Source organism: Salvia splendens, chromosome 22, assembly GCF_004379255.2.
Source record: "Salvia splendens isolate huo1 chromosome 22, SspV2, whole genome shotgun sequence".
Classification (NCBI taxonomy): Eukaryota; Viridiplantae; Streptophyta; class Magnoliopsida; order Lamiales; family Lamiaceae; genus Salvia; species Salvia splendens.
Window position 1 is genome coordinate 480,107 of NC_056053.1, and position 19,690 is coordinate 499,796.

The window sequence follows — 19,690 nt, forward strand, 5'->3', positions numbered from 1 at the left end:
ATTTTATATTAAAAATATCAATTTTGATTAGACTATTTTTCCTCAGTTCTTTAAAAAATTGAAACATTTAAAGATATATGGATTTTAATATAAATTATTAATGTAAAAGAGAGATAGAAAGAAGTGTGTTAGTGAAAAATGGGTCTTACCTCATTAGAGAGAAATAAATTTTGTAAAAAAAGTTTATATTTTAAAGGACGACCAAATAAAAAAGAATCTCTATTGTTATTTAAATTTTAATAGATTAAATTAATTTAAAAGTTATTATACAAATATCTTGATGATATTAAAATTCTATTATTGCTAATTAATTGTATTAAATTTCACTTATCTACAATAAGTAAAGTTATAGTACTATATTAAATAATCCCTCTTTTTTCTAAAAATATTAACTTTGGAAACAATACGAGTTTTAATACAAAATTTGTAAAGTACGAGAGAGAGGAAAAAAAAAGGATAAAGTAAAAGAGAACAGGAGAAAAAGTAATGGAATTAGTGTTAGTGGCCATTTCCTAAAATGCAAAAGTTTCTAATTTTAGAAAACGGGGAAAGTATTTTAGTATTTAAATAATTTATAAACAAATATACTCCCTCCGTACCATAAAATATGTGCACTTTCCATTTTTGTCCGTCCCGTAAAAATATATGCATTCCATTTTTTGGAAAGTTATATCAATTTAATAATGTAGGTTCTAGTATCCACTAACTCTACTTTAACTATCATTCCCCTACTCTCTCTTACGTTACCATACCATTCTCCCATCTATCTTACTTTACCAATTTTGTCTTAATTCACGTGTCATCTCATCCGCCCATATTTTTATGGGACGGAGGGAGTATGTAATTATCGTAGAATACAATACTGTATATAAAAGTAATTTAATTTTTAGAGGAACAATTGTTTCAATTTAAAAAATATACATAGAAAATATTAATTTTTTTTAAGGAAGCATAAATCAGAAAATTGGAAATTAGTTTAAATTCATTAGATAAATTAAAATCCTAGATAATTTATAAAACTAAGTTATGACATAAGACTTCCTTCCTATATGGAGCTGTTTATAATCAGTTATAATATTGTATATATTCCGATTGTTATATTATAATTGCTACTATTAATCATACATTTATAACCGTATAGTAAATGAAATCATAGTTCAATTTGAATTTAGATCACTGATTAACTAAGTATATCAATAATTATCTTATAAGTTGTTTATTAATATACAATTTCAATTTAATTATAAACATCACCATTTATTTTATTAAAAAGTAGATTACACGGTATTTTAATTTAGTATCACATCACACACACGAGGTACTTTAAATTATTGCAGGTCAATTATAAAGTGTTGGAGAATAAAGTATGAGGGAGAATAAAATAAAAATAAAAATATTTTCATTTTTATACTGGGTCATTGGTTGAACAAATTAAAAAAAAGAGAAAATTGAGTTATCTTCAATGAAACGAGGGAATATTTAATATTTAATATATTGAGTAAACTCTTGAGTTCAATTGTGTCATTTAATTTATCCTTGTAATTAAACGTGGAACAGACCTCCAAGTATAGGGAACCAATGTTTAATACGTAATATTACTGCATTGCATATATACATAAAAATGCATGGATATTATTGAATATTGCATATGCAATATAATTGTAATACCAGTTATTCTGGTATATAAGCTGTTGAAATTATTTATTAGGCAGTCTTCACGTCTAAATCGGACTGAGCACACATCAGTTCACAGTTGATCTAGTCCGATTTTTAAAAATACTGATATTCGTTACTTATAAAACATGTGAAGTAGCTACAACAAGCAAAGGACACTTTTTAATGGATCGAGAGTCAAGTGGATTCACTCACATCTAACTCCTTCACTTATCGCTCCATCAGGCAATCTAAAATCGAACTTGTGTACCAACTTGGCTAATCAATCTCATCCACCGCCAACGCGAACATATTACCAGGCAACCCCTCCTGCCTGCCCAAATGGAGTCAACTCAAAATGCAGACCTCTAATGTCTATGTTCATTTCAAGGAATCTCTCTGGACAAAATTCCTCTCGGGATTTTCCACAATGAACGGATCCCTAGAAATCGCCCAAACATTTATCATCACACGCGTACCAGATGCGACGTCATAACCAAGTACTCTTGTGTCTTGAGATAATTCACGAGGGACCAACAATGGGATCGGCGAATGCAACCATTAACTCTCCTTTAGTACTCGGCTTTCAGATAAGGCATTTTCTCTCCAAGTCTTGCTCATCAATTTCATCCTTACTTCCAGCTACTTTCTCATCACTTCATTTTGTAAAGTTTTTCATGGTTTCTGGATTTCGTATCAGCTCCGTCATCGTCCACTCAAGAACTGTATATGTAGTATCAGTTCCAGCACCTATCATATCCTGGAAAAGAAATATTCAATCAAAATGGGGGCAGGCATAATATGAAGATAACGGGGTTTGTCATTGTACAACAGTAAAGACTGTAGACTTTGTGGATAGACAAAACAACCGAGAGTGCATGAGAACAATGGAATGTAGCAGCTGCAGCGGATCAAGAGATCAAGAAGTAAAAGTTAGTTAGGAACTAGCTGCTAGAGGCTGAGTTCTTGAAACGGTTAAAGCTAGTGTGAACTACTCATTCATTTAGCATTTGATGAGTATAAATAGTGTAATAGTTCTTTGCTTTGTATGCGAGTTAGTTGTAGCTTTCGATCATCTTCAATAAGATTCATCTTTTTACTTTCGGTAAACAAGAGTGTTAATCTTTCTCCTCAAAAACTCTCAATACTCAACTTGATTCTTGATAGCTAGTTCAAGCCGTATCTTCAACAAAAACACATGAATATTTCTATTGAAACAAAAACATGCATATGTAAATTAAAGAAAAGTATTCTACCAAGACTATAGCTTTGATGGTGTCATCTTCAATTGGGGTACGACTTGCAATTCTCCTCTCTGAAAATCAGCAATATGTCCACAAAATCCAGCTCACCACCATCTCCTTCTCTCCTCTCCCTAACCCTATGTTCTTGAATCACACAGCCTCCAAAAACCTATCCATCTTCTTAACAGCTCTGTCTACTCTCTTATCCAAACCATCAAACCTTCTCATCCATCTCAGCCATGGAATGTATTCCCACAAAGGTAAAATCGCCAGCAGAACCCCAAACTCAGCAAACGTCTCCTTGAAAATCACTCCTCCAATCATACTTCTTTCCCATCGCCACCCTGGAAATCACGTCGTTCGTCATAGTCTGAATGACGTCGCTCAAGTTCACTGGCTCTGAGGAAGCACCCAACCTTCTGATCTGGTCGACCATGAGGGAAGTCTCTTCCTCCCTCACAGCCGCGATAGGGACTGAACCCCTTTTGTTGCTTAGGCAGATGAAGCACGCATATGCTGCGGATCTGCCGCCAGTACTCTCCATACGGTGCGAAAACGCCACGTCCCGGTTGTTGTACACCAGCCGGCCCGCGATGCTGAGTTGGGGCCTGTTTGAGAAGATCAGGGTCCTGGTTTTCATGATCTCACGCGCCGCCTCGGCCGAGGAGGCGATGAGAACGGGAACCTTGCCGAAGTGGAGCAGCATGAGGGGGGCCGTAGCGGCGGGAGAATGACTGGAGGGATCTGTGGGTGGCCTGAGCCCAGCTGGTGGAGGTTTCCGATTAGCGGGAGCTTTTGGTGGAGACGGAGGCAGGCGTTTCCGGGACTCTGGAGAATGACTTCGGCGCCATTTGTGGAGGAAGAAGAGAAGAGATATGTGGAGAGTAGCACAACAAAGAAATGCGAGAGAGAAACCATTTTTGGTTTGGAGAAACTGATGTGTATGATGAAATGGTTTCCTAGATGCCTTTAAATAATAATTTTATGAAAAAGTCAACTGAGATAATAATTACGTTAGAGATATCTTGTTATTTTCAGAAATAGGATTGGCCTTGTAATTATTGTGAGATTTCATAAAGAACGGACTAAATTCGCTGGTTATTTAAAATCTGAGATTAAATTCGTTGACTTTCATAATATAAATCAGGATATGCAAATTTTTTAAAATAATAAAATTTTCAGTTTTTCTCTCTTTTTTTATTTCTCCTACAATATTTATAAATTGGCCAAACTATAGCTAATATTAGGGGTAGTTTGGTTAATTTTTAATTGTTGTAGGAGAAACAATAAGAAAAAAAATATGGAAAAGGAAGAGAATAATTAAAAAATTTCCTTGTTCTACAAAATTTTGCATGCCTCAATCCTATGATTGCATTAGATTCACTCATATCTAACTCCTCCATTTTTGCTCCATTAGGCAATGTGAAGTCAAACTTGTGTACCAACTTGGCTAATGCAAGCTCAATCACCGCCACTGCGAACGTAGTACCAGGGCAGCCCCTCCTGCCTGCCCCAAACGGAATAAACTCAAAATGCAGACCTCTGAAGTCTCTGCTTGTCTCAAGGAACCTCTCCGGACGAAATTCCTCAGGATTTTCCCACAGTGACGGGTCCTTTAAAATTGCCCCAACATTAATCATCACACGCGTACCAGATGCAACGTCATAGCCCAATACTTTGGTGTCTTTAATTAATTCACGAGGGCTAAGCACTGGAACAGGTGGATGCATCCTTAGATTCTCCTTCAACACTGCTTTTAGATAAGGCATTTTATCCAAGTCTTGCTCATTAATTTCTTCCTTGCTTCCCGCTACTTCTCTCACTTCGTTTTGCAAGGTGTTCATAGTTTTTGGATTTCGTATCAGCTCCGACATCGCCCACTCAAGAGTTGTGAATGAAGTATCAGTTCCAGCAGCAAACATATCCTTCAATAGAAAAATTAATCTCATATATATATAAGAAAGTAAGAAAATCATTTTTATAAAGATTAAACATATCCTCACATTCCACCAACTTCTTCCATCCACTTTCCATAAAATTTTTATAACTCAGTGTTAATAAGCAAGTAAGAAAACTAAAAATTAGTGAAACTCGTAACGTTATTTTGTTCATGCGTTCGCCACTTATCAACACAACAAAGTATTTATGTCTCTATAAGAAAGCATAGAAATGTAAAAGAAAAGTACTCATACCAAGACGATGCCTTTGATAGAGTCATCTTCAATGGGGCTGCGGGTTGCATTCTCCCTCTGAAAATCCAGTAATATGTCCACAAAATCCAGATCACCACCATCACCATCTCTCCTCTCTCTAACCCTATGTTCCTGAAGTACAGATTCCAGAAACTTATCCATCTCCTTAGCCACTCTCTCTACTCTCTTATCCAAACCATCAAACCTTCTAGTCCAACTCAAGCATGGAATGTACTCCCACAAAGGTACAATCGACAACAGCAGCCCAAACTCGGCATAAATCTCCCTGGTATCGCTCCCCAAACCATACTTCTTCCCCATCGCCACCCTACTAATCACATCATTCGTCAGAGACTGAATGAGGGCGTTCATGTTCACGGGCTTTGAAGAAGCACCCAATTCTCTGATCTTCTCCACCATGAGGGAAGTCTCTTCCTCCCTCACGTGGCGATAGGATTGAACCCTTTTGCTGCTCAGCAGATGAAGCACGCATATGCTGCGGTTCTGCCGCCAATACTCTCCATACGGCGCGAACGCCACGTCCCGGTTGTTGTAGAACAGCCGGCTCGCGATGCTGAGCTGGGGTCTGTTTGAGAAGATCAGGTCCTGGTGTTTCATGATCTCTCTCGCCGCATCAGCCGAGGAGGCGATGAGGACGGGAACCTTGCCGAAGTGGAGCAGCATGAGGGGGCCGTAGCGGAGGGAGAGTGACTGGATGGATTTGTGGAACGCTGAGCCCAGCTGGTGGAGGTTTCCGAGGAGCGGGAGCGTTGGGGGAGAAGGCGGAAGCTTTCCCGGGGCATCGGGGAGTTGCTGCGGCGCCATTTGTGGAGGAATAAGAGGGAAGATGGAAGCGGAGAGTAGCACAGCCAAGAATGTGAGAAAGAAACCATTTTTGGTGTTTTAGAGGACTGATTTGGTAAGGAGAAAGGGTTTCCGAAATGGTTTAAATAATAATTTGATGAGAGAGAATAATAATTCGTTAGAAGTTCCACTGTAATATCGTTGGTCATTTTTAGAAAGAAGTTTTGATTGCCTTGTAATATAACATGTGGATAGGCTTAAAATGATGATTAGATGGGAAAGACAAATCATTGATTAGGAAGTCCACTGTATTTTGCTAATTTTAGAAATAGCATTATTCTTGTAATCAATGCTCCTTCGTCCGCATTGGTTGACATCGAATTTAGAAGACAAGTAATGCTAAACACTCATAATACGGCTGTAAACATAAATATTAATAAAAAACTTAGGACAGTTATTAGTGATTCACTTATTATTTTATCTTAAAATTTCCAATTTTTTTTGGACTATACTCCCTACCTCTCTTAAAATAAAAATATTTTGATGAAACTATACCAGTTTAATATAAATTAGTAAAGTAAAAAAGAGATGCAAAGAAAATTGTGTTAATGTAAAATGGATCTAAGCTCATTAGAGATAAAGAAAATTTTCAAAAAGGAAAGTATCTATTTCTAGAGGGCGGGGAAAAAAGAATTTCTATTTTTAGAGGACATAGAATATTATCCTTGAGCATTGATATTAACTAATGAATAAAATTAGATATATATTTGGAATTGGAAAATGTGACAACTTTTAAATTATTTTTATTTTAAAAAAAAGGATTAAAAATGGTTCCCCATCTACCCGTAATGACTCCAACCGCAGACATTGTTTCCCCTGCTTTCACTTTCTTTTTAATATTGTAATTAAATTTTTTGATAGGTAAAATTAATTTTAAAGTTATTATATAAATATCTTGATGATATTAAAATTCTACTATGCTAATTAATTGTACTCATTAAATTTGACTTATTTAAAATAAGTAAAATTGTAGTCTATATTAAATAATCCCTCGTTTGCTAAAGATATTAACTTTAGAAACGATATGAGTTGTAATAGAAAAAAGTAAGAAATAGAAAAAGTGGGTAAAATAAAAGAGAGAATGAGAAAAAGTAGTGGAATTAGTATTAGAGGATTATGGTATCCATTTTTTAAAATGAAAAAAAAATTTAGGAACGGATAAAAAGGAAAATAAATTTTATTTTTGGAAACGAAGGGAGTATTTGTTGTTTAATGTAGTCATGTGGTTCGTATAATTGCGTCGATTTTCTTTTCAACGGTCACAAAACAGTTTGAATTTGTAAATTTATATAAATAATAACAAAAAATATATTTAGTCAATTCAATAAATTGGTCTTTTTAGATTCTCACAATTATCTATATGGGCCAGACTTATACTATTGAATAGCTGAGAAAAGGGTTGTCTTCTGTCAAACTCGATTATCTGATACAAAATGAAAATTTTCATATGGGCTCGTGAAAAGGAGTGTGGCCCGACTATGTGTATGTGTATATTCCATGTGTACACCAATTAACTTTTCAGGCCCCATCACCCCTAGAATCTCTTTTCAGCATTGCAAAAAATAAATGCATCTAATAGTTCAAACAATTGGAAAGGGGGGAGAGTAAGAAGAATCATTTTCTCAAGCAAGCTAATAGTTCAATATTCAAGTTCAACTCTTCTCAACATCAAGCTTGGAACACGTCTGTTCATGGTTGAACCGATTGATCCAGTCCGATTTTTAAAATATCAACATTGCGTTATCTAAAAACATGTGAAGTAGCTACAAACAAACAAAGGAAACTTTTTATGATTATGACTCCACTAGATTCACTCACATCTAACTCCTTCATTTTCGCTCCATTAGGCAATCCAAAATCGAACTTCTGTACCAACTTGGCTAATGTGAGCTCATCCACCGCCATCGCGAAGGTAATACCAGGGCAACCCCTCCTGCCTGCCCCAAACGGAGTCAACTCAAAATGCAGACCTCTAAAGTCTATGCTCATTTCAAGGAATCTCTCTGGACGAAAATTCCTCAGGATTTTTCCACAATGACGGGTCCCTAGAAATCGCCCAAACATTAATCATCACACGCGTACCAGATGCGACCTCATAGCCCAATACTCTTGTGTCTTGAGTTAATTCACGAGGGAGCAACAATGGTCCCGGCGAATGCAACCTTAGACTCTCCTTTATCACTGCTTTCAGATAAGGCATTTTATCCAAGTCTTGCTCATCAATTTCATCCTTATTTCCAGCTACTCTTACTTCATTCTGCAAAGTTTTCATTGTTTCTGGATTTCGTATCAGCTCTGTCATCGCCCACTCAAGAGTTGTATATGTAGTATCAGTTCCCGCAGCAAACATATCCTGCAAAAGAAAAATATATATCGGTGAAACTCCTAATAAATTTTTTTCGCATTTGCCACTGTACAACAGATCAAATTATTTCTATAAGAAAATAAAAACATACATATGGTAAAAGAAAAGTATCCATACCAAAACGATAGCTTTGATAGTGTCATCTTCAATAGGGCTGCGACTTGCATTCTCTCTCTGAAAAATCAAGCAATAGGTCCACAAAATCCAGCTCACCCTCATCTCCCTCTCTCCTCTCCCTAACCCTATGTTCTTGAATCACAACCTCCCAAAAACCTATCCATCTTCTTAGCAGCTCTGTCTACTCTCTTATCCAAACCATCAAACCTTCTCATCCATCTCAGCCATGGAATGTACTCCCACAAAGGTAAAATCCCCACTAGCTCCCCAAACTCACCAAAAATCTCCTTGAAATCACTCTCCAAGCTATACTTCTTCCCAAGCGCCACCCTACAAATCACATCGATCGTCAAAGACTGAATGACGTCGCTCAAGTTCACGGGCTTGAAGAAGCACCCAACCTTCTGATCTTCTCCACCATGAGGGAAGTTTCTTCCTCCCTCACGCCGCGGTAGGACTGAACCCTTTTGTTGCTCAGAAGATGAAGCACGCATATGCTGCGGATCTGCCGCCAGTGTTCTCCATACGGTGCGAACGCCATATCTCGGTTGTTGTAGAACAGCCGGCCTCGCAATGCTGAGTTGGGGCCTGTTTGAGAAGATCAGGTCCTGGTTTTTCATGATCTCACGTGCCGCCTCAGCCGAGGAGGCGATGAGAACGGGAACTTTGGCCGAAGTGGAGCAGCATGAGAGGGCCGTAGCGGCGGGAGAGTGACTGAAAGGATCTGTGGGGGGCTGAGCTCAGCTGGTGGAGGTTTCCGATGACAGGGAGCTTTGGTGGAGAAGGTGGCAGCCTTTCTCGGGGCTTCGGAGGGTTGCTGCGGCGCCATTTTAGGAGGAAGAAGAGGAAGATGGATGCGGAGAGTAGCAAAGCCAAGAAATGTGAGAGACAAACCATTTTTGGTTTGGAGAAACTAATGGGTAAAGAGAAAGGGTTTCCTAGATACTTTTAAATAATAATTTGATGAGAAGTCAACTGTGAATAATAATTTCTTTAGAGATATCTTGTTATTTTCAGAAATAGGATTGGCCTTGTAATTAATTTCTTTCTAGATATATTGTTATTTTTAGAAGAGTAAATGTCAAAATTGGTCCTGAATATATGTCCATTTTACGATTTTTGTGCTAAACTTATCTTTTGAATTTTCTGCATCCTGAATATTTCAAATCGGATCACAATTGGTCATGGACTAACTGTTCCGTTAGTTTTTAAAGGTCAACGGGTCTAATCCCGATTTTGACCAGATTAGACTGTTAATTATGATTTTTACTCCTTAATTATTTTCTTAATTATTTAATAAATATTCATTTATTAAAAGATGAGAGTAATTATTTGACTAATATTCATTTAATAGGAAGGACAAATCCATGAAGCAACTGTACCTTCAGCAGTGGAACGAAGCAGCATTCTCCATTCCTTTTCTGCAACATTCAAATTGTAATTCTGCGATCCGATATTGTTGTTGTTGAATTCCGGCAGGTTTTGTTGAATCGGATCGTTATTCCTCACCGTCTCGCCGCTTTTCCACATGCTCAGATCGTCTCAAATTCGAGAAATTCATTTGTGGGGTGTTAATGCCGTGGTGTTGGTAGGGCTGGAAATTGTTCGGATTGTCGTTCGATGTGGACGCGGTGTTGTTGTTGTTTGCGATCGTCGTCGGAACTATGGCGTCGATCATTGTGGAGTTCAGGAACTGCGGCGGTGGCGTGGAGGAGGTGGAGGAGGAAAACTTATTTATTAAAATATGTATTGTAATTGAATGGGTAGCCCACAAACATTCAAAAGATAAAATTTATGACCAAAATCATAAAATGAGCATATATTCAGGACCAATTTTGGCCTTTATTCTTTTTAGAAATAGGATTGGCTTTGTAATTAATGAGAGATTTCAGGAAAATTGATTAAATTTGCTGATTTTTTAAAATTTTGGATTAAATTTGTTGTCTCTTTAGAATATGGGATCAAAATATGCTAATTTTTCATAATAAGAGACTTTTTGAATTTTTTTCTATTTATTTTTTTTTTCTCCTACAATTATGAATTAACCCAACTATATATCCCTAATATTTTCACCGTATTTTAATATTTTTCACCCTATCTTTTTTTCATTTTCACCCCAATACTGATACATTGTATATCTCAAGTCACCGCCTTCACCCTTCTCTTATCTGAAAGATCCCATTTCGTAATATTGTTGTCTTCGTCCTTGCATTCCAAAGGGGCGTGGAACTGTGGCAACTGAACATATGGAACCGGCTAATAAAGAGGGTGTAAGGATATGATTAAGCATTGGAAGAGAGATCATGATTATATCTATTTCTTATTTTGTGTGATTATGAAAATAAAAAAAAATTAAAATTCGGTCTAGTTCCTCCTCTAATTTACCTTAGTTTATTTAGGCAGCAATATATTTGGTTTTATTTAAGCACCAATTTTCATTTTGTTAAATAAAAATCATTGTATTACATGAATATATTTTCAATCCAAAGCAGAATTTTAGTGGCGAAAAACTGAGTAATAAATTTAAACTTTTCCTACTTGAGTTAAGTCACTAATACAGCGTCATCAATGGGATAGCACCCGATGCTCTGATTTTGGGATAGTAATATTAGTAGAGGATCTTACCTCATTATTAAATGATATTCCATTTCTTATTTTGTGAGTTTATTAGTTTAGGAATATATAAATATTGATTCATCTATCTTTAAAAATGTTTAAGGAACTAAATACTATTTCAAAATTTATTATTTTTAATTTGTATGATAATATATTGTATAAATAAAATTATTTATTAATTTTTTGTCCGAATTATTCGTCTCATAATTTACTTTTGATATGTCTGCAAATACATATTCATCTACCTTATACTAATTTGATAAATACACCCCACATTCCACTTATATTTTATTTAAAAATTAATATTCCATATAAATGACGTACATTCCACTAACTATTTTCAATACATTTTTAATATTCAAAACGAGACAAAGTGGGACAAGTAATCGCTCATTGATGAAGTACGATATTTATATTAAATTAATATTTTAGTAGCTCAATTTGCGGACTCTTATATTTTCTTCGGATTCTCAAATCGAAAATCCTAGATACATCGACCACTTGTACTACTAGAGAAGACTATTTGCTACCAGAGATCCTAGGGGCATCGTGCGTCCTACCGTATTTATTGTTAAATTTCAGTACCGGCTTATACCAATTTCTAGTTGTGTCCCTGATCACACCTAAGGAAGAAGTTGAAATTTAAAGTCTGTTGTAGGTGAGTATTCAGATTTGTTTGGAAGCTCTCTTTCTCTATATAATAATTAGTTCCACTATTTTTTATCACCCATATTTCTTGTTCACAAAGTCAAATAATTTCTTAAACTCACAAACTCACCTGGATCAGTAATTTTAAATTAAAATGTTGAATAATTAAAACAATAATTTGGATTGAGAGAAAAAGTTTTCCTAAATTCCTTTAAATAATAATTTGATGAGAAAGTCAACTGAAAATAATAATTTTGGAGAACCCACATCAAATATGTTGTTATTTTTATGCATAGGATTGGCCTCGTAATTAGTATACGGATGAGTTTAAAATAATGATTTGATGCACGAGTCAATTAAATACAGGATTATTCCTTCTCTCGCCTCTCGCCGTCAGCATTACTCCATCGTTACTCCATAAAAATATTCTCATTTTGTAATTTTGTGATATCTAAAAAAATTGTCTCATTTCTAAAAATATAAAGTTACTCTGTCATATTTTATCCACTCTTTTCCTATTTCTCATACTTTATCTACTTTTTCTGAGATAATTACGTCTTTCATACAAAATGTTTTACCTTTGTTTCAATTTAGTACAAAAAGTATTAAGATTACATATTTCATACAAAAAATTTACTTAGTGTTCCAAAATAATACATTCCGTTAAATATTTTAAACACCGTTAGTTAATTTATAATTTATCCAACTTATCATCACAATAAAAGAATAATTAGAGATTTAATACAATTAATCACTCTAAAAAAATAACAATTAATATCAGTTCTTCCGACAATTGATCTTGATTTTAAAAAATTCTATTTTTTTATTGTATGCTTTATAGAACACGTTATAAAATAAGTCCATATTTCATCTTTACAAAATGGCTAATTTAAGCTTCAAACAGCCAATAAGTCAATATTTAATTTTTGCAAAAAGATTCAATATGTTTTTAGTTGTATTCTCCATTGTTACATGAGAAAGCTTCGACAATAAAATGTAATTCGCTAATTTGATGGTGAAGCGTGGTGATTTTTTTTCTCTGTGTTTTTCATTTTTGTGAGGAATAAAAATAATTGTATTTGAAATAATTAATGGAAAGTTTTAATTTAAAACTTTTTGTACAAATTTGAATCATTGATGAAACTTTTTGTATGTATGATGTAATTGGAAGTAACGGTGTTAGTGGAGACTTAACGGAATGTGTTATTATGGAACACTAAGTAAACTTTTTGTATGAAATATGTAAACTTAGTACTTTTTGTACTAAATTGAAATAAAGGTAAAACATTTTGTATGAAATATGTAATTACCCCCACTTTTTCTCCATATTTATCTTACTTGCCTACTTTCTCATTCTTTGTCCCTCCCTCCGTCCCAAGGAAGATGGGAAGATGGTCCGTTCCTTGGGCGGCACGAGATTTTATGCAACTTTATTTGTGTGTTAAGTGGAGAGACTAAAGTAAGAGAGAGAGAATAAAATAGAGATAAATATATTTCCATTTTTAGTAATGAGTCATCTTAATTGGTACAAATCAAAAAGGAAAGTGAGTCATCTTCAATATGATGGAGGGAGTACTTTACTAATTTATTATTAAAACTCGTGTCTTCTACAAAAAGAGATTTTTAGACGAAAGGAGTAATTGAAATCGGAATTTTAAAAAAAAATAATGCAAAACAAATATAATATGAATATTATTTTGGGGTGAACAATGGAATTTCGGACGGGCTTAGACAGGTTTGTAAATAAAGCGGGCTTTGAGTTAAATCTTCGTTGGTATCAAACATTAGATAAGCCAGAAAATATTAACTTGGACATTTAATAGAGATTCACTTTAATATTAACAAAAACTTTGACATTTATTAGTGATTCACTTCAATTAATTTTATATTAAAAATATCAATTTTGATTAGACTATTTTTCCTCAGTTCTTTAAAAATTGAAACATTTAAAGATATATGGATTTTAATATAAATTATTAATGTAAAAGAGAGATAGAAAGAAGTGTGTTAGTGAAAAATGGGTCTTACCTCATTAGAGAGAAATAAATTTTGTAAAAAAAGTTTATATTTTTAAAGGACGACCAAATAAAAAAGAATCTCTATTGTTATTTAAATTTTTAATAGATTAAATTAATTTAAAAGTTATTATACAAATATCTTGATGATATTAAATTCTATTATTGCTAATTAATTGTATTAAATTTCACTTATCTACAATAAGTAAAGTTATAGTACTATATTAAATAATCCCTCTTTTTTCTAAAAATATTAACTTTGGAAACAATACGAGTTTTAATACAAAATTTGTAAAGTACGAGAGAGAGGAAAAAAAAAGGATAAAGTAAAAGAGAACAGGAGAAAAAGTAATGGAATTAGTGTTAGTGGCCATTTCCTAAAATGCAAAAGTTTCTAATTTTAGAAAACGGGGAAAGTATTTTAGTATTTAAATAATTTATAAACAAAATATACTCCCTCCGTACCATAAAAATATGTGCACTTTCCATTTTTGTCCGTCCCGTAAAAATATATGCATTCCATTTTTGGAAAGTTATATCAATTTAATAATGTAGGTTCTAGTATCCACTAACTCTACTTTAACTATCATTCCCCTACTCTCTCTTACGTTACCATACCATTCTCCCATCTATCTTACTTTACCAATTTTGTCTTAATTCACGTGTCATCTCATCCGCCCATATTTTTATGGGACGGAGGGAGTATGTAATTATCGTAGAATACAATACTTGTATATAAAAGTAATTTAATTTTTAGAGGAACAATGTTTCAATTTAAAAAATATACATAGAAAATATATAATTTTTTTAAGGAAGCATAAATCAGAAAATTGGAAATTAGTTTAAATTCATTAGATAAATTAAAATCCTAGATAATTTATAAAACTAAGTTATGACATAAGACTCCTTCCTATATGGAGCTGTTTATAATCAGTTATAATATTGTATATATTCCGATTGTTAATATTATAATTGCTACTATTAATCATACATTTATAACCGTATAAGTAAATGAATCATAGTTCAATTTGAATTTAGATCACTGATTAACTAAGTATATCAATAATTATCTTATAAGTTGTTTATTAATATACAATTTCAATTTAATTATAAACATCACCATTTATATTTATAAAAAGTAGATTAACGGTATTTTAATTTAGTATCACACGAGGTACTTTAAATTAGCAGGTCAATTATAAAGTGTGGAGAATAAAGTATGAGGGAGAATAAAATAAAAATAAAAATATTTTCATTTTTATACGGGGTCATCTTGGTTGGAACAAATTAAAAAAGGAAAAATGAGTTATCTTCAATGAAACGAGGGAATATTTAATATTTATATATTGATTAAACTCTTGAGTTCATGTGTCATTTAATTTATCCTTTGTAATTAAACGTGGAACAGACCTCCAAGTATAGGGAACCAATGTTTAATACGTAATATTACTGCATTGCATATATACATAAAAATGCATGGATATTATTGAATAATTGCATATGCAATATAATTGTAATACCAGTTATTCTGGTATATAAGCTGTTGAAATTATTTATTAGGCAGTCTTCACGTCTAAATCGGACTGAGCAACACATCAGTTCACAGTTGATCTAGTCCGATTTTTAAAATACTGATATTGCGTTACTTATAAAACATGTGAAGTAGCTACAACAAGCAAAGGACACTTTTTATGGATCGAGAGTCCACTGGATTCACTCACATCTAACTCCTTCACTTTCGCTCCATCAGGCAATCTAAAATCGAACTTGTGTACCAACTTGGCTAATGCAATCTCATCCACCGCCAACGCGAACATATTACCAGGGCAACCCCTCCTGCCTGCCCCAAATGGAGTCAACTCAAAATGCAGACCTCTAATGTCTATGTTCATTTCAAGGAATCTCTCTGGACAAAATTCCTCGGGATTTTTCCACAATGACGGATCCCTAGAAATCGCCCAAACATTTATCATCACACGCGTACCAGATGCGACGTCATAACCAAGTACTCTTGTGTCTTGAGATAATTCACGAGGGACCAACAATGGGATCGGCGAATGCAACCTTAAACTCTCCTTTAGTACTGCTTTCAGATAAGGCATTTTCTCCAAGTCTTGCTCATCAATTTCATCCTTACTTCCAGCTACTTCTCTCACTTCATTTTGTAAAGTTTTCATGGTTTCTGGATTTCGTATCAGCTCCGTCATCGTCCACTCAAGAACTGTATATGTAGTATCAGTTCCAGCACCTATCATATCCTGGAAAAGAAATATTCAATCAAAATGGGGCAGGCATAATATGAAGATAACGGGGTTTGTCATTGTACAACAGTAGAAGACTGTAGACTTTGTGGATGAACAAAACAACCGAGAGTGCATGAGAACAATGGAATGTAGCAGCTGCAGCGGATCAAGATCAAGAAGTAAAAGTTAGTTAGGAACTAGCTGCTAGAGGCTGAGTTCTTGAAACGGTTAAAGCTAGTGTGAACTACTCATTCATTTAGCATTTGATGAGTATAAATAGTGTAATATAGTTCTTTGCTTTGTATGCGAGTTAGTTGTAGCTTTCGATCATCTTCAATAAGATTCATCTTTTACTTTCGGTAAACAAGAGTGTTAATCTTTCTCCTCAAAAACTCTCAATACTCAACTTGATTCTTGATAGCTAGTTCAAGCCTTATCTTCAACAAAAACACATGAATATTTCTATTGGAAAACAAAAACATGCATATGGTAAATTAAAGAAAAGTATTCATACCAAGACTATAGCTTTGATGGTGTCATCTTCAATTGGGGTACGACTTGCATTCTCTCTCTGAAAATCAAGCAATATGTCCACAAAATCCAGCTCACCACCATCTCCTTCTCTCCTCTCCCTAACCCTATGTTCTTGAATCACAGCCTCCAAAAACCTATCCATCTTCTTAACAGCTCTGTCTACTCTCTTATCCAAACCATCAAACCTTCTCATCCATCTCAGCCATGGAATGTATTCCCACAAAGGTAAAATCGCCAGCAGAACCCCAAACTCAGCAAACGTCTCCTTGAAATCACTCTCCAATCCATACTTCTTTCCCATCGCCACCCTGGAAATCACGTCGTTCGTCATAGTCTGAATGACGTCGCTCAAGTTCACTGGCTCTGAAGAAGCACCCAACCTTCTGATCTGGTCGACCATGAGGGAAGTCTCTTCCTCCCTCACGCCGCGATAGGACTGAACCCTTTTGTTGCTTAGCAGATGAAGCACGCATATGCTGCGGATCTGCCGCCAGTACTCTCCATACGGTGCGAACGCCACGTCCCGGTTGTTGTACACCAGCCGGCCCGCGATGCTGAGTTGGGGCCTGTTTGAGAAGATCAGGTCCTGGTTTTTCATGATCTCACGCGCCGCCTCGGCCGAGGAGGCGATGAGAACGGGAACCTTGCCGAAGTGGAGCAGCATGAGGGGGCCGTAGCGGCGGGAGAATGACTGGAGGGATCTGTGGGTGGCTGAGCCCAGCTGGTGGAGGTTTCCGATTAGCGGGAGCTTTGGTGGAGACGGAGGCAGGCGTTTCCGGGACTCTGGAGAATGACTTCGGCGCCATTTGTGGAGGAAGAAGAGAAAGAGATATGTGGAGAGTAGCACAACAAAGAAATGCGAGAGAGAAACCATTTTTGGTTTGGAGAAACTGATGTGTATGATGAAATGGTTTCCTAGATGCCTTTAAATAATAATTTTATGAAAAAGTCAACTGAGATAATAATTACGTTAGAGATATCTTGTTATTTTCAGAAATAGGATTGGCCTTGTAATTATTGTGAGATTTCATAAAGAACGGACTAAATTCGCTGGTTATTTAAAATCTGAGATTAAATTCGTTGACTTTCATAATATAAATCAGGATATGCAAATTTTTTAAAATAATAAAATTTTCAGTTTTTCTCTCTTTTTTTATTTCTCCTACAATATTTATAAATTGGCCAAACTATAGCTAATATTAGGGGTAGTTTGGTTAATTTTTAATTGTTGTAGGAGAAACAATAAGAAAAAAAATATGGAAAAGGAAGAGAATAATTAAAAAATTTCCTTGTTCTACAAAATTTTGCATGCCTCAATCCTATGATTGCATTAGATTCACTCATATCTAACTCCTCCATTTTTGCTCCATTAGGCAATGTGAAGTCAAACTTGTGTACCAACTTGGCTAATGCAAGCTCAATCACCGCCACTGCGAACGTAGTACCAGGGCAGCCCCTCCTGCCTGCCCCAAACGGAATAAACTCAAAATGCAGACCTCTGAAGTCTCTGCTTGTCTCAAGGAACCTCTCCGGACGAAATTCCTCAGGATTTTCCCACAGTGACGGGTCCTTTAAAATTGCCCCAACATTAATCATCACACGCGTACCAGATGCAACGTCATAGCCCAATACTTTGGTGTCTTTAATTAATTCACGAGGGCTAAGCACTGGAACAGGTGGATGCATCCTTAGATTCTCCTTCAACACTGCTTTTAGATAAGGCATTTTATCCAAGTCTTGCTCATTAATTTCTTCCTTGCTTCCCGCTACTTCTCTCACTTCGTTTTGCAAGGTGTTCATAGTTTTTGGATTTCGTATCAGCTCCGACATCGCCCACTCAAGAGTTGTGAATGAAGTATCAGTTCCAGCAGCAAACATATCCTTCAATAGAAAAATTAATCTCATATATATATAAGAAAGTAAGAAAATCATTTTTATAAAGATTAAACATATCCTCACATTCCACCAACTTCTTCCATCCACTTTCCATAAAATTTTTATAACTCAGTGTTAATAAGCAAGTAAGAAAACTAAAAATTAGTGAAACTCGTAACGTTATTTTGTTCATGCGTTCGCCACTTATCAACACAACAAAGTATTTATGTCTCTATAAGAAAGCATAGAAATGTAAAAGAAAAGTACTCATACCAAGACGATGCCTTTGATAGAGTCATCTTCAATGGGGCTGCGGGTTGCATTCTCCCTCTGAAAATCCAGTAATATGTCCACAAAATCCAGATCACCACCATCACCATCTCTCCTCTCTCTAACCCTATGTTCCTGAAGTACAGATTCCAGAAACTTATCCATCTCCTTAGCCACTCTCTCTACTCTCTTATCCAAACCATCAAACCTTCTAGTCCAACTCAAGCATGGAATGTACTCCCACAAAGGTACAATCGACAACAGCAGCCCAAACTCGGCATAAATCTCCCTGGTATCGCTCCCCAAACCATACTTCTTCCCCATCGCCACCCTACTAATCACATCATTCGTCAGAGACTGAATGAGGGCGTTCATGTTCACGGGCTTTGAAGAAGCACCCAATTCTCTGATCTTCTCCACCATGAGGGAAGTCTCTTCCTCCCTCACGTGGCGATAGGATTGAACCCTTTTGCTGCTCAGCAGATGAAGCACGCATATGCTGCGGTTCTGCCGCCAATACTCTCCATACGGCGCGAACGCCACGTCCCGGTTGTTGTAGAACAGCCGGCTCGCGATGCTGAGCTGGGGTCTGTTTGAGAAGATCAGGTCCTGGTGTTTCATGATCTCTCTCGCCGCATCAGCCGAGGAGGCGATGAGGACGGGAACCTTGCCGAAGTGGAGCAGCATGAGGGGGCCGTAGCGGAGGGAGAGTGACTGGATGGATTTGTGGAACGCTGAGCCCAGCTGGTGGAGGTTTCCGAGGAGCGGGAGCGTTGGGGGAGAAGGCGGAAGCTTTCCCCGGGGCATCGGGGAGTTGCTGCGGCGCCATTTGTGGAGGAAGAAGAGGAAGATGGAAGCGGAGAGTAGCACAGCCAAGAAATGTGAGAAAGAAACCATTTTTGGTTTTTAGAGACTGATTTGTAAGGAGAAAGGGTTTCCGAAATGGTTTAAATAATAATTTGATGAGAGAGAATAATAATTTCGTTAGAAAGTCCACTGTAAATATCGTGTCATTTTTAGAAAGAGTTTTGATTGGCCTTGTAATTAACATGTG

The 19,690-nt window shown here is 35.8% G+C and overlaps 3 protein-coding genes and 1 pseudogene across 3 annotated transcripts; all 4 read right to left on the reverse strand.

Moving 5' to 3' along the window:
- Positions 1-3,183: 3,183 nt before the first annotated feature.
- Positions 3,184-5,982, reverse strand: LOC121787781 (annotated as a pseudogene).
- Positions 5,983-7,943: 1,961 nt separating this feature from the next.
- Positions 7,944-9,055, reverse strand: LOC121787782 (cytochrome P450 71A6-like). Its single transcript, XM_042186621.1, has 3 exons — positions 8,621-9,055; positions 8,436-8,492; positions 7,944-8,306 (listed from the first exon to the last, which is right to left on the reverse strand). The coding sequence occupies exons 1-3, from the start codon at positions 9,053-9,055 to the stop codon at positions 7,944-7,946; spliced, it is 855 nt and encodes a 284-aa protein (XP_042042555.1).
- A 6,305-nt stretch (positions 9,056-15,360) lies between these two features.
- LOC121787783 (cytochrome P450 71A6-like) lies at positions 15,361-17,365 on the reverse strand. Its single transcript, XM_042186623.1, has 2 exons — positions 16,472-17,365; positions 15,361-15,972 (listed from the first exon to the last, which is right to left on the reverse strand). The coding sequence occupies exons 1-2, from the start codon at positions 17,363-17,365 to the stop codon at positions 15,361-15,363; spliced, it is 1,506 nt and encodes a 501-aa protein (XP_042042557.1).
- Positions 17,366-17,440: 75 nt separating this feature from the next.
- On the reverse strand, positions 17,441-19,533 carry LOC121787784 (cytochrome P450 71A6-like). Its single transcript, XM_042186624.1, has 3 exons — positions 18,640-19,533; positions 17,804-18,372; positions 17,441-17,444 (listed from the first exon to the last, which is right to left on the reverse strand). The coding sequence occupies exons 1-3, from the start codon at positions 19,531-19,533 to the stop codon at positions 17,441-17,443; spliced, it is 1,467 nt and encodes a 488-aa protein (XP_042042558.1).
- Between the last annotated feature and the right edge of the window lie 157 nt (positions 19,534-19,690).